The sequence below is a fragment of the Nannospalax galili genome, unplaced genomic scaffold (genome assembly GCF_000622305.1).
Source record: "Nannospalax galili isolate Female #2095 unplaced genomic scaffold, S.galili_v1.0 scaffold633, whole genome shotgun sequence".
Classification (NCBI taxonomy): Eukaryota; Metazoa; Chordata; class Mammalia; order Rodentia; family Spalacidae; genus Nannospalax; species Nannospalax galili.
In genome coordinates this window covers 7083252-7107400 of record NW_008336075.1, presented here as the reverse complement: position 1 = coordinate 7107400, position 24149 = coordinate 7083252, and the positions used below count along the sequence as shown (strand labels likewise).

The 24149-nt window shown below is 36.7% G+C and overlaps 1 protein-coding gene across 2 annotated transcripts in view; it reads left to right on the top strand.

Moving 5' to 3' along the window:
- Positions 1-13255: 13255 nt before the first annotated feature.
- Positions 13256-24149, top strand: part of Ptpn4 (protein tyrosine phosphatase non-receptor type 4) — a 133244-nt gene continuing 122350 nt past the window's right edge. Inside the window, exons 1-6 of one of the 2 annotated variants that reach the window (XM_008830873.2) lie at positions 13256-13292; positions 13364-13459; positions 18670-18714; positions 19084-19136; positions 19513-19633; positions 22236-22323. Coding sequence is in view for 1 of the 2 variants with exons in the window: in XM_029562405.1 (XP_029418265.1) it covers positions 22298-22323 (26 nt within the window). In the remaining variant the exon portion in view is untranslated. Of the gene's footprint in view, positions 13293-13363; positions 13460-18669; positions 18715-19083; positions 19137-19512; positions 19634-22235; positions 22324-24149 lie in introns of those variants that run through there. The other variant, XM_029562405.1, reaches the window with a different exon arrangement.

Here is a 24149-nt window from a genome sequence, read left to right as displayed (position 1 = left end):
ACCAGTGATAGTCATGCATATAGAGATTAGAAATGCATGTGAAAACGTCTCAATGTCAATTGCTTTGGAATGAATTCTTCTGTATGAAAAAAAAAAGTTGTGCTGTAAAGTATTCCTTGAGAAATGTTTATAATTCTATGAGAATGTAAATAGTTTCACAGTAATTGTTTTCCAGTTAGAATATTCTAACTTAATTGCAGCGCAGTCTCTTTAATTTCTTGTTCATTAATTTTTAACTAACTTCATAAAAGAATAAGAATAAAAAAAATCGTAGAGGGAATTGGACTGGAGGGAACATAACCTCAACTTAATTGAAGCTATATACAACAAACCTACAGCCAACATCGTTCTAGATGGAGAAAAACTGGAAGCATTCCCATTAAATCAGGAGTCAGATAAGGCTGTCCACTATCGCCACTTCAGTTTATATAGTGCTTGAAACTCTTATTAGAGCAGTAAGACAAGAAGGAAATTAAAGGAGTACTAGTAGGTGAAGAAATCAAATTATCCCTGTTTCTAGATAATATACACAAGAGATCCCAAAAATTCCACCAGAAATCTCCTTGAAATGATCACACTTTCAGCAAAGTGGCGGGTTACAAAATCAATCTACAAATATCAGTAGTCTTTCCATATATATCAGTAACAAGCAATTGGAGAAAGAGTTCATGGAAACCCTCCCATTTACAACAGCCACCCCCCCCCAAAAAAAATCTAGGAATAAACCTGACCATAGACATTAAAGATGTCTACAGTGAAAATGTTAAATCTTTGGCCAGGAGTAGTGGCACATGCCTTTAATCCCAGCATTTGGGAGGCAAAGGCAGGCAGATCTCTGTGAGTTCAAGGCCAGTCTGGTCTACATAATGAGTTCCAGGCCAGTTGGGGCTACGGGAAGAAAGACACTGAGGAAGACACCAGGAGGTAGAAACGCCTTTCATGCTCATGGATTGAAAGAATTAATATTGTGAAAATGACCATCCTACCAAAAGCAATCTATAGATTCTGTATAATACCAGTTAAAATCTTCATGACATTCTTCACAGAATAAAGAAAAAAATTCTAAAATTCATACAGAATCACAAAAGATCCCAGATAGCCAAAGCAATCGGAGCACAAAGAGCAATGCTGACTGGATCACCATACCAGATCTCAAAGTATGTAACAGTGCTATAGTCATAAAAACAGCATGGTACTGGCAGAAAAACAGACACATAAATCAATGGAACACAATTGAAGACCCAAACATAAGTGCATGCAATTTCACCCACCTGATACCTAACAAAGGTGCCAAGAACACACAATGGAGGAAAGGCAGCATGTTCAACAAATGGTGCTGGCAAAACCTCCACCTGGAAAAGAATGAAACTAGACCCTTATCTATCATCGTGCACAAAAGTCAAATGGAACAAAGACTTCAATGTGAAACCTGAAACTCTGAAACTGTCAGAAAAAAAACATAGGCAGTTCCCTACAAGATATAGGTACAGGAAAGGACTTTCTGAATTGCACATCAGTTGCTCAGGAATTAAGGTCAACAAGCGACAAGTGGTACCCAACTAAAAAGCTGAAAACTAAAAAGCTTTTGTATGGCAAAAGAAACAACCAAAGAAGTGAAGAGGAAACCCACAGATTGGAAGAAAATCTTCACCAACTACACATATGAAAGGATTAATACCCAGAATATATAGAGAACTCAGAAAATAATCAAGGAAACAAATGGCACAATTTTTAAAAAATGGGCTATAGATATGAATAGAGAATTCTCAAAAGAAGAAATAAAAATGGTGAAGAAACAGCTTTAAAAGTATTTAACATCCTTGGTAAGGTAATGCAATTCAAAACCACTTTAAGAATTCATCTTATCCCGGTAAGACTGGAAATAAAATCAGGAGAACAAATGATACCAAATGCTGGCGAGGATGTGAAGAAAGGGGACCACTCTCTGCTGGTGTGATTGCAAACTTGTGCATCTGCTATGAAAAGCAATGTAGAGAACTCCTAAAAAATTAAAAATGAATCTATCATATGATCCAGTTAAACCACTCCTAGGCATATACCCAAAGTACTCATCCTACTGCAAAGATACTTGTACATCCACATTTGTTGCCGCTCTTTTCACAACAGCTAAGAAATGGAAGCAACCTAAGTGTTCCTCAAATGATGGATGGGTAATGAAAATGTGGTGCATTTACACAGTGAAGTTCTATTCGGCAGTAAAGAAAGACAAAATCATGAAATTTTCAGATAAATGGATGGAACTGGTTTTAATAAGGAAAGTAACAGACTCCAAAACAAACAGCATGTTCTCCCTTATTTGTGGATATTAGCACCAAATCCTTGTATATGAGTATCCTGATGTAACTGCAGGAGCCCAGAAAATGGAAAGAAACCAGGGAGGTAAAGGGAAAGATGGAGCCTGAGAGAAAACAGTAGGAGACAGGTGTTACCAAGGGGGAAATGGGTAAAATGGGGGTACTTAACTGGAAGGGGAAGAGGGAGGGTTATACAAGGAACCATGGAGGTAAAGAGGAATAAAGAGATCAAGAGAGAGAGGCTCATAGGAGGCAGGTTTTATTAAGGGTGAAATAGGGAAAATGGGGTTACTTTGATGAGGGAGGAAGGAGGGATATACAGGGAGGAAGGGAGAGAGGGGAGAGATAAATTTAGCTGGTGTGAAAAAAACAGAGGAAAATGTATTAGCTCCAATACCTACTGAAAAATTATACATACAATATCTGTACATGAGTGCATATGTATAGCTGAAGGCTATATAAGAAGAAGCAGTACCAGACAGGAGAAACCTCCCTTTTATCTAACTTCTTTTCCAACAGACAGAGAGTATTACAGACTTCCACAACTGGTCACAGACAGGGACTAAGTGTCTGTGAGATGCCCAACCTTCAGCGACACATCTACAATAGAGCCTTTATATCTAAGGTTCATGGAACATAGTGAAACAAGGAGTAGAGAGAATACTCATGCATCTCTCAACTCTCATCAGTGATGCTTCCTCATGAAACAGGGTGATGAACACAAAAGACCACAAATCGCCAATAAGAGTCTGCAGAGTGTGTGTCCCTTGGACAGGACTCCTGTATTAAACTTCACCCACCCAGAGCTCAGAATATTTTGGAAGAGGAGGGCAGAAAGATTGTAAGAGCCAGGAGGAGGTGCATGACCATAAGGAAACAGAGTCTTACAGGCTCCTGGGAACTTGCTCATATGAACTTACAGCAATGTTGCCAGCATTCATGGGACCCATGCAAACCCATCATAGAACTGGAGAAATGGACAGCAGGTCTGAGTGTTAGCTGAAGAACTATTGGCATCTGATTACTTCTGGGTGAGGGAGAGTTGATAGTCTTTAAGCATGAAGCTTTAGATAGGCTGACTAAACCCCAGTGGATGAATTTGCACTGAGGTATGTCTGAGTACACCGACTTGATGCGATAGGCCTTAACATATATGACAGAATGCATGAAATCCAATGGGGGGCGGTATGGGGAGGCATGGATGCGGGAAGGGGCATAAAGATGATTAAGATGTTTTGTATGAAATACTCCAAAATTCAATAAAAATAAGGTGGAGGGCCAGCATGATGGTTCAGTGTAAAGGCATTTGTTAACTATGCCTGATGGCCTGAGTTCCATCCCATTGATCCACACGGTGGAAGGAGAGAACTTAGTCCCCCAAGTTGTGCTTTGACCTCCACATACCCCAGTATGCATGCCTCCTCTCCCAAATAAAATGTAATATTTCCAAAAAAAGGTGGAGAGTAACCGAGGAAGATACCCAAAATTAACCTCTGGCCTTCACCTATACCAACACACCAACACACACACACATACACACACACACACACACACATTTCAATGTACGTTGGCATGATTAGATAGGATGTCTCATTCATACAAGAAAACAGAGAATTTTGGAAATTAAAATATAATTGTCAAGGGACTAGAGAGATGATTCAGCAATTAAGAGCACTGACTGCTCTTGCAGATGACACAGATTCCATTCCCAGTACCCACAATGTGGCTAACAACTGCCTGTAACTCTAGTTCCAAGGAATTCAATTCCTTCTGACCTCCATGGGCATTACACGACATAGGTGCACTTGTTAACTATGCCTGATGGCCTGAGTTCCATTGCCACAGTAAAAAAAAAAATTATAAAAAAAAATCCCCAAAAACTCAGCTAAGATACAGTAGATGCTGTGGAAAACTAATGCTTTTTTTTTTCTGATGACTAATTTTCTTTATTAGTGTATGTTTACTGTACAGAGCAATGGGTTTCATAATGACATTTTTGTTATGTGTCATGTAACTTGACATGCTCACTTCCCTTTACTCTCTTGGCCCTCATCCTGCTTGCTCTTTTCCTCTCCCATAGATGTCCCCATTTGATTTCATATTACACATATGTGTAATCTAAATTCCACATATGAGAGAAATACATGTTTTTCTGGGTCTGATTTATTATGCTTAACATTATGATCTCTAACTCCATTTTCCTGAAAAAAAATTCTATGTATATATTTTTTTTTATATTTTATTATTTTTATTATATGTGTATGAGTATATTGCCTTCCTGTATGTAAGTGCACCCGTGTCGTGCAGTGCCTCAGAGGTCAGAAGAGGGCTTTGGATTCCCCTGGAACGGGAGTTAAGGACAGTTTGTAGCCGCCACGTGGGTGCTGGGAATCGAACCCAGGTCTTCTGCAAGAGAAGTCAGTGCTTGTATTAGTCACTTTTCTGTTGCTGTGATAGAAACGCTGACTAAAGTAATCTATAGAAGGAAGAGTTTATTTGAGCTTATGGTTCCAGGGAAATTACAGTCCATCATGGCAGGGAGGCATGGTGGCTGGAGGTAGCTGGATGAGGAGCAGCAGAAGTGAAGCTCTCACATCATCACACAGGCACAGGAAGCAAGAGAGTGACTGGAGATCTGACAAGGCTTAAGACCTCTCTAAGCCCACCCTCAGTGACATACTTCCTCCAGGATAGCCACACCTTCTAAAACCTCCCAAAATAGTGCTGTCATGTCCAAACACTTGGAGCCTATGGGGGACATTTTCATCCAAACTACCGCAGTGCTCTTAACCGCTGAGCCATCTCTCCAGCCCCATATATATATATATAATTTTTTTTTAAACAGAGCATAGGGTAGGGGTGTATTTACAGATGAGTGGGCACCCCACACTGTGCCATAATGAGTGCGTATTCAAGTCCACACTCAAATATAGATCCTGTGACCTCCCAATAGCCTCACAAAATGGTGAGGGAGGTGCTTCTTGGTGTTCTTGGCTTATATATCCTTTGCCCCTCCCCCCACATGCAGCTAAGGTCAACTGATTGGGTGGGAGGGGGAACTGACTCTCCCCTGGACTCCTTGATGAGCGTGTGAAGGAGGTGTGACTATAGCTTGCTGGCATAGTGGTAGGAGGACATTTCCAGTTAGCACGCCACCCCTTCCTCTGGCTCTTAAATTCTTTCCACCAACCTCTTCCTCAAAAGTCCCAGAGCCTTGAAGGGGGTGGTAGGTGTAGGATGATCTTCCTCCCATTGTGGCAAGGCACTGAACTTTCAGGTCTCTGCATCATCTGTTTTCCATGGGCTGTTGGCCAGTTTCAGTGGAATTCCATCTACTATAAAAACACATACAGCAAAAAACAAGAACATCTAAACAGTGACTGCCACAATAACCTATGGGTGAAAACACAAATGCATGGTTGGTATTTTAGCAGGTGCATTACATCGATTTAACAAAACAATTGCACTGACTTCCCACTGGGGCCTATATTTTCCCTTGCCACAGGGGATTGACTGGGTCTAGAGTACCAGTTGTGTGTTTGACCCCTAGGAGTGAGCATTATATCCAATCAAAAATCTACTGGTTGTACATACAATATGCACTCCACTATTGTACCAGCAGGAGCATCTTATTTGGTATGTTGGTAGCGCAACATGCAGGGTCTGTCGTTGAGGAGAATTATAGGGGACTGTTCTCCCCCAGTCATCTGCATGTTGCCTTTTGGCACCATGAAAATCACCCATTCAGTGGTAGGGAGTTTCCAGCTTAGTCCAAGCTTGATTTCTCCCTCTCCCACGTTCACATCATGCAGTATCTTCAGCAATTGGGTTTTTCCATCCACTTCTGGTGTACAACCAACATTATTCATAATGGCCTTTACTGGAAAACTAATGTTTTTAACATAGGAATATCAAGTTTAACCAGACAGTCACATAATCTTTCTCCAATGAATCTTTTCCACAAATTGAACTTGTCATATGCTACACAGGAAATTTCAGTACTACATTTTGGCATATATAAAATTAACATACTATGAAATAGTATGTAGAATTAAAAGATACACCCAAGAAAATAGAATAAAAAAATTGGTTTGGGGCCGGCTGTGATGGCACACTCCTTTAATCCCAGCACTTGGGAGGCAGAGACAGGCAGATCTCTCTGATGTTGAGATCAGTCTGGTCTGCATTGCAAGTTGCAGGCCAGCTGGTGCTACATAGAGACCCTGTCTCAAAAACAAACATACAAAGAAATTGGCTTTGGGAAGACTAGAAACAGCTCTGTGCCTAAATAAAAACTTCTATGAATTGACACCCTTATTAACTATTAATATTTCTGTTTGCTGGATATTAATATTTTATAATAAAATACTTTTTATACACTATTACAATTCAGTCTTTTCTTGGGTACAGCACAATTCCAGGTATTTGCCTTGTAATACAGAATCAGTGGCTATAGTTGATAATGTGCCCACTTTCATAAGAACAAAGCTGGAGGGCTGGGGAGAGAGCTCAAGCAGTAACATTCTGATTGAACAATCATGAGGGTTCCCAGTTCTATCCATAGCACTCACATAAAAAGCTGGGTTCACACTTGTAATACCAGCACTCAACAGGTGGAGATAGGAGGATCCTTGGGGCTGCTGAGCACTTAGCTTAGCCAAATTGGTGAGCACCAGGTCCCAGTGAAACCTTGTCTCAAAAAAATAATGTGCATGGCTCCTGAGGAACGACACCTGAGTCTGTCCTCTAGCTTCCTCATGCACACACATTCACATACATGTATGCATTCATGTACATGTGAGTGTGCAAGCTCACACATATGGTATTTGTAATATGTATTTTCAACATGTAACAAAAGAGTTTCTATAATAAATTCCATTCCTGGGGCCAGAGAGATGGCTCAGTGACTAAGAAAACTTGCTGCTCTTGCAAAGGACCTGAGTTCAGTTCCCAGTACTCACACTGGATGGCTCACAACCCTCTATAACTCCAGCTCTAGGGACCTGACACCTTCTGGCCTCCATGAGCACGCACACACACATATACATAAATAAAAATAAAAAATGAATCTTTTTTTAAAAAAAGAAATTCCATTTCTAGATATGTACCTAAGATTTGAAAACACGTCTACGCATACGAATTTGTGCTTAGATGTTCATAGCAGTAAATATTAAGTGTAGAACAACCTGTCTAAAAGTAGTATGTCTGTGCAATGGATTATTACTCAGCAGTAAGAAGCAGCTTGTGATGGTTGATTTTTAATTGTCAACTTGACACAATCCAGAATCACTTGGGAGGGGAGTCTCAGTGAGGGATTATATTAGGTTGGCCTGTGAGCATGTCTGTTGGAGATTGTATGGATTACATTAATTGATATCGGAAGAACCAGCCTAAAAGTTCCAAAAATGCCTGAAAGTACAAGTCTCTAAGTTTCATTCCTGAACTATATAAAAAAGAGAAACTGAGCTGAGCACAAACACACGTGTTAAGTTACTGTGCTCTGCCATTGACTGTGGATGTGATGCGGCCAGCTCCTTCATGTTCCTGCAGCTGCAATTTCCCAGCTATGATGGCTTGTAACCTGGAACAGTGAACTGAAATAAACCCTTTATCCTGTAGCTTGCATTTGTTAGGATATTTTATCACAACAACCAGAAATGAAATTAAAACATAGTGGCATACCACTGCTTATTCATTAGATTGGCAATAATTTTAAAAAGTTCTTGTTGCTGGGTACAGAGGTTATGCCTATAGTCCCAGCTTCTAGGTAGGACAATAGCTAAAGGTTAAGAATTTGAGGCCAGCCTAGGCAGCATAGCGAGATCCTGATGATTGATTGATTGATTGATCACATTGATAAAGAAACTAGAACTCATATTGGTAGGGGACAAATATAAAATAGTGAAACTGTTGTAGAAATGTTTGCTAGTTCTTCACAGTACCACTCTTTGGTATATACCCAAAGAATTGAAAATACATATTAACAGAAAAACTGTGCATAGCTATTCATCTAAGTATTATTCATAATAACAAAAAGATAGAAACACATCAGCCATGAAAAATGAAGTATTACATATTACAGCATTGATGGACCTTGAAAGCAATATGCAAAGTGAAAGCAGGAACTTTAGAAAAGGCTACTTATTGTATGATTCCCTTCATGTGAAATACTTAGAGAGAAATATGCACTTTAGTATATCAAATTTTATATCATATGTGTTGCAATTAGAAATGCTACCTACAGGCAGAGTTTAGTGGTGCATGTGTTTAATCCCAACACTGGAGAGGTAGAAGCAGGTGGCTCTCTGTGAATTCAAGGCCAGCCTGGTCTACATAGTGAGTTCCAGGCCAGCTGGGGCTATAGGGAGACCCTATTTGAAAAAGACTGAATAAAAAGCTACATATAAAGTAATGCTGGGTCTGTGTATATAAATATTTTACATTTTCAGCAGAATTTCCAAGTTGCCTCCATTGGAAAGGTTGATTTTCTATTCTCAAAAGCTATTTATGAAAGTACCTGTTTTCCTCATGTTCTTATGACTGTGCTAATGAGATAGCCAACACCTAAATCCACAGCTTTAGTCTTTCCAGTGTTGCTATTGAAAGATACTAACCTAGCCAAGTGTGGTGGTACTTGCCTGTATCATAGCATTACTGAAGCTGAGGCAGAAAGATTATAAGTTTAAAACCAACCTTACCTACATACTGAGAACAAAAAAAGAGCCTAATATGTTTCTTTCATTATGATCAAGATTAAATGTCTTTATCTATACTTAAATGCCATTTAATTTTTTAAGTTTAAATTTTGTATTTTATGTATATGAGTGTTTGCCTGAATATGAGTGCACCACGTGCATGTAATACCCACAGAAGCCAGAAGAGGGTGTCAAATCCTCTGGAACAGGAGTTACAGATGGTTTTTAGACTCCGTGTGGGTGCTAGAGACCAAACGTGGGTCCCCTCCAAGAGCAGCCATTGCTCTTAACCACTGATCACTCCAGCCTCTTAAATGCCATTTGTATTTCCTTAACTGTGGCCTTATTATTTATTGGTTTTGGTTTTTTTTTTTTCTACAACAGTTACTCTTTTTCTTGCTGATGTATAAGGCAGATTGGGGGGGGGGGCTTTTCTTGTTTTTAAAATTGATTGTGTGTGTGTGTGTGTGTTGATACATAGAGGACAACTTTCCAAAATCAGTTCTCTCTTTCCACCATGTGGATTCTGGGGATTGAACTCAGGTCATCAGGCTTGGCAGCAAGTGCCTTTACTTTTAAGCCATCTCACCAGCCCAGTCCTAGTTTTTGTTTTTTTTTTTTAATTTAAAAATAGATTTATTTTTACTGTGAATGTTGTCTTTAAAACCCAGTACTGACTGGGCATGGTAGTGCATACCTTTAGCCCAGCATTCTGGAGGCAGAGGCAAGCTGATCTCTGTAAGATTGAGGCCAGCCTGTGTATGCATAGCAAGTTTCAAAAGTTCCAAGCCAACTGGGGTTAGAAGGAGACCCTGTCTCAAAAAAAAGAAAAAAAAAAAATCCAAGAAAAGCCACCATATATTCTGTCTAGATACACTGACTGATGTCATTCATGAGAATTGTTAAGTTTCTCAACACTTATCATTACAGTCCATTCTGAACTATGTCTGTAGCATATCTATTTAAATATGTCTTGTAGCAGAATGTTTTATTTTGAAGGAGAACTATACAAGGAAATCGAGCTTTGAGTAGATTAAGTGATCTCACATTTTGATTTTAGCTAATCATTAAAGTAAATGTAGCTTATACTTTTCCTAAAAAAATGTGAAGGAACAAAAATCACTAGATTTATAGAATAGATGGGTGAGAAGATAGATAAATAAGTGGATAGATAGGATCAGCAAATATTAAGTAACAGGTAAAAATCAGCTAGTTATTGGAAACAATGGATACTTACCACCCCTCAGTTGTTGAGTCATTCAACAGGTCTAGACAGCCTTTTAATAAATAAGTTTGTGCATAGTATATGCTAAGTCCTTGATTAGGTGTTGGCTATCCTGTGTTGACTGAAACAGATTTTCACACTGATCTCATAGGACCTTTGTAATCAAGTGAAAGAGACAGGCCAAAATAGCAAATAAACATACTGTAATTGAAAAAAATAGAAAGGAATAGAATATTCTATGCTGATTTATAGAAAATAATTTAGTAGCTAGAAACTATGTGACATGCTTTTGATAGTCTTTTTTGAAGGCCTTTCTGGGGAGAAAGTATTTTAAGTTACTTTGGAGTGGGGAGCCAGCTAAAGGAAAGCTAGAGCAGTACTTGAAATTGGTGATCTAAAGGTGCATTCAAGAGATAGAAAGGAAGCCACTGTTACTAAATAGGACTTTGAGGTGGAAGAGGTAAAATGAGATTATTCAAGACATAATAATGACTTTGTACCCTGTACTGAGAAAATTATTAAGTATAGAACAAAGGAGTATCAATTATTATATCAAGCATGTTTGTATTTTAAAAGACTACTTAGCTTCTGGATGGAGGATGGGGGCGAGAGATGATCAGAAAAGAAATTAGAGCATAATTAAACTGTGGCCAGAACCTAGACCAGAAATATAAGGATGGTGGCAGAGCAGATGGAGAAAAACTGATAAATTATAATTATGGCTTAAAGGTAGAATTAACTGGATTTGATGTGTTAGATATTATAGCTAATGGACAGGAAAGATCTGTGGATGGCTTCTAGCTCAGTGGTAGAGCACTTGCCTACCATGCACAGGTCTCAAATTCAGATATCGGCACTGCCAGAGGGTGAGGGAATCAAATATGGGTGGTGGGAGTTAGATGTCTAAATAATGATACATTACTTATATCTCTGCGGTACTTTGGAAATGGTACCACATTTAATATCTCATTTTGGATTCCTCAACTTTTCAAAAGAGAAACATATTGGAAGTTAAAATATTTTCTGAATTTAGTTGTAATTTCTTGGAAATAAAACTTAACTGCTGTTTAGGGTAAGATACACACATATATATATATATATAAACTCCTTTACCAAACTAAATATTATCTTGAGGGTCTTTATTTTATAAAGAATAGGGTAGGAATTATAAGATTTCTCCTACAGTAAAATTTCAAATTCTGTGGTTAAAATTATGCCCAAATATGAATATAATGCCTAACATTTTATTTTGTGAAAAGTGAAGGTAATTTTTTTATTTGCAGATAAGGTCCAGTTATAGTTACAGAATTCACTTCAGATTACTGTGGTTGTTAAACATTTTTATTTTTGAAATAAAGATTATTCTACATTGTATTATTTGGCAGTCAAAATCTTACAAATACATTCAGTAACTAGTGGCATAATTTTGTTATTTGATATGAAACAATATTGCATCTAATTTGTTTCTCCTAAGCCTTTTCCAAAAATGCAATTTTTAAAATTTCTATTTTTAATTAAATTTTAATGATTTTCATACAATATAATTTGATGGTATTTAGGTCCTCTTCCCTATCTCCACCTCCCCTAATTGCCCCCTGCCCAATTTAATATACTGTATCATATATATGTAATAAGGCCTATAGAGTTTAATTTGTATCTCCAAATGTCCTTCAGTGTGAGTCCATCCACTGGAGCCTGGTTGACCTACCAAGAGTCCCATGCTTGAAAGAGACTGTCACTGCCCTTCCCAGCAGCCATCTGTTGCCACAGTTTCCTTATGTGGGGGTTGGGGCTTCTTACCTTCTTCCTCATGTCTATGCTGGAAATTTTTTTCTGGTTTGAGCTTTCATAGGACTTGTCCATGCTGTCACCATTGCTGAGAGTTCATATGAGTAACTGGCCAGCTGTCTGGACAATCATTTTCTTTGTTGTCATCCACCACCTCTGGCTCTTACAGTCTTTCTTCCCCATCTTCTGTAATGATCCCTGAGCTTTGAGAGGCAGAAGTTTGATACTGTTGTTCTAGTCAACACTAAGCATTTTGCAACCCCTTGTTCTCTGCACATTGGCCAGCTATGGGTTTCTGTGTTAATCACCATCTGTTGCGTAAGGAAACTTCTCTGGTGCATTCATCTATGAGTGCAACAATAAGTCATTAAGAGTCAATTTAATATAATAACTATTTAGTCAAAACTAGTATTAGGTTCTCCCCTATGTCCTGTGACCTGTCTAGCCTCAGGCCTAATATCAATGTCAGGTATGGGCTCCATCCTAAGAAGCAAACCTTAAATCCAATTTAAGAGTAGTGATTACTCCCATATTTGTGCCACTATCAAGTCAGTGGGCATATCTTGCCAAGCCAGTTGTTATTGTTGTTCACAGGATTCACAGCTGGGCAAGATTATGATTATTTCTTTCCTTTCAGAAAGTAGCATGTATAGCACCTTCCAGCACTATGAACTCTAGCCAGTATAGATGAACGCTTGATTGAAGTCAGTACCAGCTTGATTTCCTTGTTCTGTAGCTCATTAATCTTCTGTCTTCAGCAATAGGGTCTTATCATCTAGTTCTGGTGGGTAACCAAGGGCAGGAGCAATGACCAGTATTGTTTGAGGGTCTGTGGGACCTCTGGTCAACAGCTTATAGAGAAGTTCATTCCTGACATTGAGGGAATTTTTTTCCCACTAGCCAATGATATTTAGAAAGGGAAGTACCTGCCTATAGGATACTTTCAATCTGTCCTTATGATGTGTGTGTGTGTGTGTGTGTGTGTGTGTGTGTGTGTGTGTACTTTAAGAAGCTTCTACGTGGTAGGTTTCCATATGGCTTTTTCTAAAGACCCTTAATGTGACTTATCCCTCCCCATACTCTCTTCTGCCCTGTCCTCCCATTCCCCAACCCATTTAACCCTTCCTAGTCTAATCTTAGTGTGAATCTTCAAGTGGAACAGATTTGTAAGAACTGGTTTTTAGTTCCCCAGGGATAAAAAGAAATCTCTCTTCTTTATCTTTCAGAGGTGGCTGGATCCAAACAAACCAATAAGGAAGCAGCTAAAGAGTGAGCATACTATTAATGTTTTGAAAATATGCCTTATAAAGATAAAGAATTAATATAATCTGATTAATTAGAACTACTTTTATTCTAGGAGGATCTCCTTACAGTTTGAACTTTAGAGTCAAATTTTTTGTAAGTGACCCCAACAAATTACAAGAAGAATATACAAGGTGGGTCTATGGAACTATTTCTCTTGAAAACATTGTCAAAGCTCTAATGTGAAAATTTGAAATTAGGCAAAAGTAGGTGACTATTGTGGAACTTTGAACTCCTGAGCCAACCCACAGATTAATTTATACATGTTATAACTATTTCCTCTCCTTTTGGATGACTGGAAGAGCTCTCAGGAATTAAAACCTCAGATCACTCCCTTGAGCCACAAGCAGCCCCCTGAACCATAAAAATATTCATTTTTCTACTTATGAATGGTGTTTAGCCCTGCTGTGAATAAGTGAGGAAATCAGATGATACAGAATTGTATCTGAGGGATGGTGCATAGTGAGAATTTCCTGTATTATTTATTCCATGTAAAAGTATATTCTCTTATTTGTTTTTATTCCATGTAAAAGTATATTCTCTTATTTGTTTTTCTTATTGAGGATAGCATAGAATTTCATTTTTTGAATGTGGGTATTGACAGGTTCTTCTTGTAGTCCCCCTGGTCTGAAATTTGCTCTGCAGACTGGGCTAGCCTCTGTGCTGCACAGAGATCTGCCTGCCTCTGCCTCCTGAGTGCTGAGAGTAAATGCGATACCATACCTGATAAGAAGATAGAATTTCTAAGGTACATGTAATCGTCGTGTGGAGAGGAGTGCGTTAACTTTTAAATCCAAGAAAAATATACTGGACTTTATAAAGGATGCTGCAGGGAGTACAGTAGTGGGCTTCTATATGCCACTCTACTGCCCATTCTGAGTTATATTTGTACTTATCCAAGTACATAAGAATGATCCAGATGGATCATTTTGATAGTGTCCTTGAGAATTAGGTAAAATGTTCAGGGTGTAAATAAGAAGTAATGACAGTCATTATTACTGTAACCATAAGGTCAGTTAAGCTTATGCATTGTTTGAAAGACATAGTCATTTAAATAAAAAGACAGAATAAAGAATTAGAATACCATACCTCCTACACCGTTCTCAAATATAAGACTAGAAACCAGTGAGTATACTCAGAATCACTCCAATGTTGTGTTGGAGTGGGGCAGCAGAAGGATAAAGCTAATTAGTTCACAGTGCTGTTCCTTGGGTAGGTATCTGTAGTTTTCAATATAAAACCAAATTAAAAAAAAAATAAATGGAGTCATGTGTGGTGTCTCTTGCCTTTAATCCCAGCACTTGGGAGGCAGAAGCAGGCAGATATCTGGGAGATCTAGGCTAACCTGGCCTACATAGGTAACCTGCGATATAGAGAGACTCTGTCTAAAAAACAAACAAAAACAAATTCTTAAGAGTCCTTTTCTTGTGCTGGAAAGGACTGGGTGTTACTTTTTAATAATGAGAAAATAGGAATATAGGCACTTAGATTTAGTCAGTCCTAACATTTGCAACCAGTAATAGAATAATAGAAGCTAATTTATCCTGGAAAACAAATGAAAACTCTTTAATTTACCATTGTAACTCTTAGGAGACTGTTGTTGCTATGTTTTGTTTTGTTTTTATTCTCTCTTTAAAACCATACTTTATGTATATCAGTACAATCTACATATGAAATGTAGTAAACATAGTAAATATGTTATTGCTGTTAAATAATTGAAACTATAAGATCTTTTATCATAAATAATTCTCAGTATAGTACAAATTTCACAAATTTTGTATAAATTCCAAGGAAACTAGTCTGGATTAATAAAAAAAATTGAATTATAAAGCAGTATTAAATACCTTTTATTTCCAGATTTATATTGAGTCACAAAATACTCCACAATATGTGTTTCAGGTTATCAGACTTTTAAATGTATAACAAATAATAATTTAACACCAACAATTGAAAACTGAATTTTTAATACCTTTAGTGTTTATGTTGTTTGTTAATGTAAATAATCAAAATAGTGTCAATTATTGTGTATTATGTCTCTTGTTCCTTTGTCCAAATACCTGACAAGAAGCAACTTAAGGAAGGAAGGACTTATTTTGACTTTAAGAATGGTTACAGTCCATAATGGCAGGAACAGCTTTGTCATATTATTTCTATAGTCAGCAGAGCAAGTACAGGAAGTAGAGGTGCATTATTAAACCTCATGGTGTGCCCCCAGTGACTTACTTCCTCCAACAAGGCTCCGCCTCTTTAAAGTTTCAAAGCCTTCTAAAATAGGGTCACCATTGTGGAACAAACTAGGTTCAGTATTTAGCTCACACAGAATGCTGAATTTTGTGATGGAACCTGTTCTAGTTTGTTTTCAACTGTCATGACAAAACACTGACCAATGCCAACTTGGGGAGGAAAGGGCTTATTCAACTTACATCTCCCAGGTCACAGTTCATGGCTGAGGGAGCCCAAGGTAGAAACTCAGGGCAGGATCCCAGAGGCAGAAGCTGAAGCACAGGCCATGGAGGAATGCTTCTTATGGGCTTGGCCCTCTAGCCCATGCTCAGCCTGCTTTCTTTTTAAAATGCAGAACAATCTGCCCAGGGGTGGCCCCTCCCCTCACTCAAAAATAAAGAAAATACCCCAGAGACATGGCCACCGGCCAGTCTAATGGAGGCAATTCTCCAGTTGAGACTCCCTCTCCCCAGGTGTGTCAGGTTGACAACTAAAGCTATCCAGCACAGAACCTACATGTGTATATTTAATGGTTTTTAAAAAATGGTTTGTGGGCCGGGCATGGTGGTGCGTGCCTTTAATCCCAGCACTCGGGAGGCAGAGGCAGGCAGATCTCTGTGAGTTTGAGGCCAGCCTGGTCTACATAGGGAGTTCCAGGTCAGCTGGAGATACAGAGAGACTGTCTCAAAAAGACCAAAAAAAAAAAAAAATTGTATTGAAAATAATGTGGGTCTATCTCATTAAAAGTGAAATTGTAATAGCAAGTTGAGAATTAACTTGTACTCAGGCCATCAACATTGGACCTTATCTTTGTATTTATTGGAAATGATATTTTATTTCAAAATTCCTCATGTCTTATGTGTTGCTATTTGGTGATTTGGTAAGTTGTGGTACATGACTTCTTTTTATTTACCATAGTGTCCAAGATTGATTTTTTTTTTTTTTTTTTTTTTTGCGTTTTGCGTTTTGGTCTTTTTGAGACAAGGTTTCCCTGTAGCCTCAGCTGGCCTGGAACTTGATGTGTAGACCAGGCTGGCCTGGATCTCACAGAGATCCAGCTGCCTCTGCCTCCTGAGTGCTGGAATTAAAGGTGTGTGCCACCACACCTTGCTCAAAGAATAATTCTTTATTCTGACAAGTTAGAATCAGTTGCAAGAACTTTAACTCACACAAATTTTTTTTTAGGAGGTAAGATAGGGTCTAATTAATTGTATAGTCTAATATTGACTATGTAGTCTGGAACTAAGCTGGCCTGGAACTCAGAGACACCTGCCTCTGCCTTTCCAGTGCTGGTATTAAAGGCCTGTGCCACTAGGCCCTACCTCACACCCCTAGATATTCTGATGTAATGTGTCTTAGATGGGACCGGAGGAACATAAGCACATGTACATTCTGCAGGCAATTCTTGTATTACAGCAAGGGAGCCAGGGCTAACAAATAATCTAGTGTTGGACTGGAGAGATGACTCAGTGGTTAAGACTGCATGTTGCTCTTACAGAATTCAATTCTCAGCACCCAGGTCAGGCAGCTCTGAGCTGCCTATAGCTTTAGTTTCAGAGGGATCCAATACTTCTGTCCATTGCAGGTACTGCACTCACATGCATTACTCCTTCCTGTACACATAATTTAATAAATACGTCTTTTTAAAAAAGAAATACTTTACTGTTTGGGGAGCCTTAGTATGATGATCCTGATTAGTAAAAAGTACACCCTTGGCCACACTGCTAACCTTAGAGGACCAGTTTAAATTCCACAAAACAGTATGTTGTACTTTTTTACTTTTAGATACCATTTTGAATTAATAGGAAGAAAAACAGTGGCTTCCAAGGGCTCCCATCATGTCAGATGTTCTTTAGTATTGGCAAGTATCAGCATCATTCAAATTAAAAATTTCTAATTTCTAAAATATATATACTAGGCAAGTGATATTTTTTCCTTTTTACAAATGTAGAAGCTATGGTTCACCCAAGTTTTAATAATTTACCTAAGACCATAAGCTACTTTAATGTTTTGAATTCTGGCTTTTCTTGAATATCTCTTGGTTAAATAAGTATATAAGTAAAATTCAGTAAGTATAAGCATTACTTATATTAGATTTTACAACATTACATCAAGAACATACATGGTCTTTAAATCCAAACTATAAAACTGTTTCAAGAATCTTTTTGAATTTTATTTCTTCTTTTCAGTGGTGTTGGTTCCTGTCCTGTGCATGCTGAGTACATGCTCTGCAGTTGACTTATGCCACCAATCTGTCTTTAACTTTCAATTATGAGTCCAAATAGTTCTGATAGAAATATGTTGTCTTGAATTAAATATTTATAATGTTATGTATTAAGCCTTATAAGTTTATGTACTTAATAAGTGAAGCCAGGATATTTGTATCAGGATGGGGGGGGTTCACTTTTGTTGTTTTTTAAAATTTTTTTATTTGATATGATTCTTTGGGTAATGAATAACTGATTCTCTGGAACTCTTAATTATAACTTTTCTTTAATTGGTTATTGTATGTTATTTTTAGCTCTCCCATGTAATCAGTGCTCAAAATTTTTATGCTTCTGGTTCAACTTTTTATATATACCAAACCTCAGAATGTTTCTCCTTCATCTTTTCTCTGGCAGCATAACTCTTAAAAAATCGTAATTAGGGGGCTGGAGAGATGGCTCAGCGGTTAAGAGCACTGACTGCTCTTGCAGAGGACCTGGGTTTGATTTCCGGCACCCACATGGCAGCTATGAACCATCCTTAACTCCATTTCCAGGGGAATCCAACATCCTCTTCTGACCTCCGCAACATTGCATGACACGGGTGCACTCACATATATGTAGGCAATACACTCATACACATAAAATAAAAATAAATTTTTTAAAAATCATAATTAGTTTCATAATAGAAATAAAGCCAGAAATATAAAATTTCATTTAGAAATGAATTTTCGAGGTTTGTAGTCAATTTATGAAAGCCTATTTGAAGTATGTACTAATAATGTACATGTGCTGCCTATTTGTGCTAATATGTAGATTATAAAAGGAGATATTTAAATATTTAATTTTATTTAAGTATAGAGTTTCTCAGAACTCAGATTGATGATGCCAATAAATAATATATGTATTTTTTTAAGGTACCAGTATTTTTTGCAAATTAAGCAAGACATTCTTACTGGAAGGTGAGCTATTTTTTAACTTTTATAGCATATTTTAAAAATATTTTAACTTCTATATTAGTAAATCCATGATCATTGTAAACAAATTTTTTAAAATGGTTATGTGTAGTCTTCATTCTTTTTATCAGATTAGGGGGAGGGAACTTCTTTTTTTTTTTGTTTGTTTTTTAAGACATGGTTTTACTAGGTAGCACAGGCTGACCTCAAACTGGCAGTAATCCTGTTTCATCTTCATGAGTGTTCAAGCCCAGCTTAAGTTTATTTCTTAATTGTTAAGTCAAATAGAAACTTGAGGTATCAATAGTGTAATATAAACTATGGCACTTTTGAAATTGTTTACCTTTGGGTTCCGTATTTTCTGTTTTGTTTTAGATTGCCCTGCCCTTATAATACTGCTGCCCTTTTAGCTTCATTTGCTGTTCAGTGTAAGTATTAGCCCACTTTTAGGTTAAATAACATATAATCTGGTAGTCTATTTAATACAGTGCCTTTAATGCATAAGTTTTTTAGACATGTTACAGTATAGGAAATCAAAACTACTCAGGAAATGCAATGAAATGTCCAATTAATTAGCAGTTACTTCGATTCTTGAAACTTTTCCTTTGTAATTGAGACCTAGACCTTGAAACATTTCCTTTGTAATTGAGACCTAGAATGTTAACTGTATTTTTGCAACTTGCTTAATATAGCAATATTAGAAATACATTTTACTTCCAGAAATATGTTGGAATTGATGATTTTGTTGATTTGACTATAATTGAAATGCTCATTAAAGCATGAACATTTCATTTTTCTTATTAGCTGAACTTGGAGACTACAATCAGTCAGAAAACTTGCGAGGCTACCTCTCAGATTACTCTTTCATTCCTAATCAACCTCAAGATTTTGAAAAAGAAATTGCAAAGTTACATCAGCAACATATGTAAGCGTTTACTTAGTTATCTGCTTATTTGATAAACTTACTGGAAACCTTTCTAGAAAGAGAAATGCTTTATATTATTCCTATTTTTTTGTATTTACTTAATATAGAACAGTTACTATTATATACGGTTATTGTAAAGAAATGTAAGTAGGTGATTTATACTAAAAGTATTTCATTGCTCATTTCATAAAATATGTTAGCCTTGTTTTCATTTCTGTTAGAGTATATGTAAGCAGAAATTTATTGACTATTATATAACACTGTTCTTTAAGAACAAATTTTCAAATGTTTTCATGATTTGCAGAGCTGTCCACTTATTGTCTTAGTTTTTAGGTATATAAAGGACATTGATTCTGTTTGGTAATGAATGAGGAGGAGAAAAGTAACTGTGTAATATTAAATTTTAAAAAATTTTTTAAAGTTGACTTGTTCTCATTCACAGTAGTACTCAATATTTTTTAGTCTAATCTTTTGTGATATATTTTTTCAAGAAGAATTTTTTTCAATAGAAATTATTATTTTTTTAATTGGTTCAGAATTCAGTTTTGCTTTGTCATTCAGGTCATTAAGAATAGTGACAGAAGGACTAAGACAGTGTCACATGCTGGCTTAAGTCTGCACTAGAGTCAGACTGCCTCGTTTGAACTTCTGGTTGGGTAATTTACTATATTATCACCTTGGTCAAATTCCTCTGTTTCTGCTGCCTTATTTCCTTATGTTTAATTTTGGGATAATATAAGTATCTTTAGCTATTCTAAATCTTTAAGTGAGATTTTTACATAAAGTTCTTATGATGGTACCTAGCACATGGCCGGCACTAAAGAAATATTAGCTCTTATTAAGAAAGCTTACTTTGATTTGGTAATAATCCAAGTGTCTAAAGGAAGTTGTCAAACCACAGCTCACTGCCTAATTTTTATGGTCAATGGGCAAAGAATGATAAATATATGTTCCTGTATGTAATATAATATGTATTTGTATTATAAATCTAATATACCTAAATGTTTTAAAGAATATATTTTCTAGTACCAGGAATCAAACCCATGACCTTGCTCATGTTAGGCAAGTATTCTATTGATGAGCCACACCCCTAACTGACAAACATATTTTATAAATGGTTGATTAAAACAAGGCAGATAGCATTTTGTGGCATGTGAAATTTCCTGAAATTCATTGTCCATACATGATCATAAACAGGGATGCCCTCATTTGTTTACTTATTGGCTGTGACTTGCTTCATAATGACAGAGTAACATAGTTTCTTACAGAGACCATTTGTCCTGAAGGCTTAGAAAAATTACTGATTAGCCCTTTCCAATAAAAGATTTCTAGATCTTGGGTCTAATGTAGACTACATTGACTTGAGAATTTAAAGAGTGTCTTCGGTGATGAGGATGCTATTTTCTTCTAAAAGTCAACCCTTTTATAATGAAAATTCAGCATATAGCATATCTGAATCAATTGTTTGAAGATAAATCAGAGTTTTAAAATTTGTCAATAATGAAATTTCTTATATAAACAAAGGGTTTATACAAGAACAAGCTATTAACTACTGATTTCCATTTGAAAAACTGACTTATCAGATCTGTAAACAAAAAGTAGAATTATCCAGTTTAATTAGGGAGGAGACTATGTACTTAACTAAATTTTAATAGAAAAGGATAATGATTCTGAGATTGTTAGTACTGTATATGAAATAAAGGAGATCATTTTTAAAAATTTTATGTATGAGCATATTGCCTACATGTATGTGAGTGCACCCATGTTATGCAGTGCTGCATAGGTCAGAAGAGGACTTCGGAGTCCCATGGAACTGGAGTTAAGGACGGTTTGTAGCCTTCGTATGGGTGCTGAGAATCGAACCTGGGTCCCCTGCAAGAGCAGTCAGTGTTCTTAACTGCTGAGCCATCTCTCCAGCCCCAGAGATCTATTTTTACAGACTATGTTTAGAGCAGTTATTTTGTAAGTTTTGTTCATAAGAATCACTTATTATGTTATTAAGAGGTACTTATTAAAATATAAACAGTTTGTACCTTGGCTTCTTTGTAGAATTGTGCTTCTAAAACCATCTGGAATGAAAGACCATTTCTCCCCCAATCTGTCACTATTATGTTATTTATGATATATTTTGAAATACATAGAAAAAATTAGTTGTTAGAAAAATAAAGTCGAGAAATCAAAGATATTCAAAGAATACAAGAATGCTCTAAAAGACTCTGGTGCTCATTTCCGTACATGTAAATCAACACCTGTTTGTGAGACCACTGCATATTTAAGCACCCTGCATGATTCAGTGTAGCTATAGTGTGTGAACCACATTCAGAGAACTAAAGTTAAGTGGCTTTGTTAACAGCCAGAATAGCTAGGGATTTGAAATTTTACTGCATTCTTGTATCCCTGGAAAATGAGAAAATAGTTTGAAAAACAACAATTTTGTTTACTGTTTGTATGCCCTCACTAAATAAGTTAGATGGTACTAAGAGGAGTACCTCTGTATGATATTTTGTAAAAGACTTTAGACTATTCATTTTCCATACCACCTTTTTCTAATTTGACAGTTTCTGCAATGGATCTAATGTTTGAAATGATGTTTTCTTTATAGAGGCTTATCTCCTGCAGAAGCAGAATTTAATTACCTAAACACAGCACGTACCTTAGAACTCTATGGAGTTGAATTCCACTATGCAAGGGTAAGTGAAGAAAATTTACTTCTGTTGAGTTAGACTTCAGTACTCAGTATCAAAGATTTTAAAATCTTTTTATGTGTGTACCATCCTGGAAGTTGAACCAGGGCCTTATATATGTTAAGCAAATACTCCTTGCACTTAATACTGAACCATACTGCCCCAACCCCTCAATTTAAATTCTGTGAAAGGACTAACAGACAGAATAATTTGTTTTTGCTGCTGACATAGTTGCACTGAAATTTTTTTCTGAATATAAATATTTTCACATTAGCATTAGGAGTCAATACCTAATACAAGTTCAGTTAAAATAAATTGTCTTGTTTCTCCCAGGTGGTGGTTTATTTTGCAAATATAATTTCTATAGACTGTTGGGGATAGTTGTTTTTGTTTATAAACAAAAGTTTGCTTTGGGAAAACTGCTTTTGTATAATTCTTTGATTATGTCAATATACAAGATGTCTTGTCACCAAGGCCTGCATTCCTATACTTTGTTTCCAACGGTTAGTGGTGTCATGGTAAATTCTAATTTGAAATACACAAAATGGAGAGTATCACCATGTCTTGTATGTGTCTGACTGCTATCTCATTATTTAAATGGAATTGTAATGACTGGCTTTTCTTGTATAACACAATGTGACTTTTCTTGTATGAAACATTTTTGCCTTTGAAAGACTGTTATCCTCTTACCTATATTTGTGAGTGGCTATTTCTCATATGTGGCTATATTCCTATCTGTAATTTCTTTATTAAGAAGTTATATTCCTTTAGAAGTAACTGCAATACAGCTATTCTTGAGCCTAATTAGGCTATTAGTTCAAAAGGGAGTAAGAGCATTATTTCCCTTGGGTAATTAGTTTGACCTTACTTCAGTACACAGACACACATTAGTACAGAGTCTGTTCTGTAAGTATTCTAAGTTCTGCTCGATAGTGGCTTTACATAGGGCCTCACCTGATGAGGTCCTGGGAGACAAGTTCTGATTGTTACATTTCACAAAGCATATATCAATCTCAGCTTTAAAAGATCTGATGACTTGCTTTCCTCAAATGATAGTATCTTAATTCTCTAAGTTTCTTTTGAACTGTTCTTCTTTTTTAAGAAAATGTTTCTTCACTCTCCTTCCCTATTTGGGGCTTGTTATTTTTAAGCATAAGTCTCTAATAACTTAGTATTTGTGGAACTAAATTTTATTTTTTATTACAGTAAAATTTAACTGGATGGAGCATTAAACTTGTGACTTAAATTATACTTAAAAAATGGCCAGCAAGGGGCTAGAGAAATGGCTCAGCAATTAAGAATATTGGCTGTGCCTGTACAGAACCTAGGTTCAGTTCCCAGCACGCGCGCACGCGCACACACACACACACACACACACACACACACACACACACACACACCAGCAGCAGCAGCAGCAGCAGCTAACAATAATCCATAACTCCAGGGGATCTGACTCCTTCTCCTGGCCTCCACTGGCATTGAACAGCATGAATGAATGCACTTACATACATGCAGGTGAAACACTCATACACATAAAATTTAAAAATTACCAGTGAAAGTAGTACTCTTAGTCCTTTGCAAAGTTTTTCTGATTTTTATATATTTGCAGAGATTCCTGTCAATTAAATACAAAGTACACTGGACTTCCCATTTAAATGCAAGGCAATATAAATTTCATATAATTAACCATATTGTTATTTATTGATTTAATTAAGGTAGTTTCTGTTTGTTTAAATTACTAGATTGCAAAATAATTTCTCAGATAGCCCTAAATGTAGAGTATCAGATTAAAGGAATTTAAATCTTAAACAGTTATTTACAAACTTTTTTTT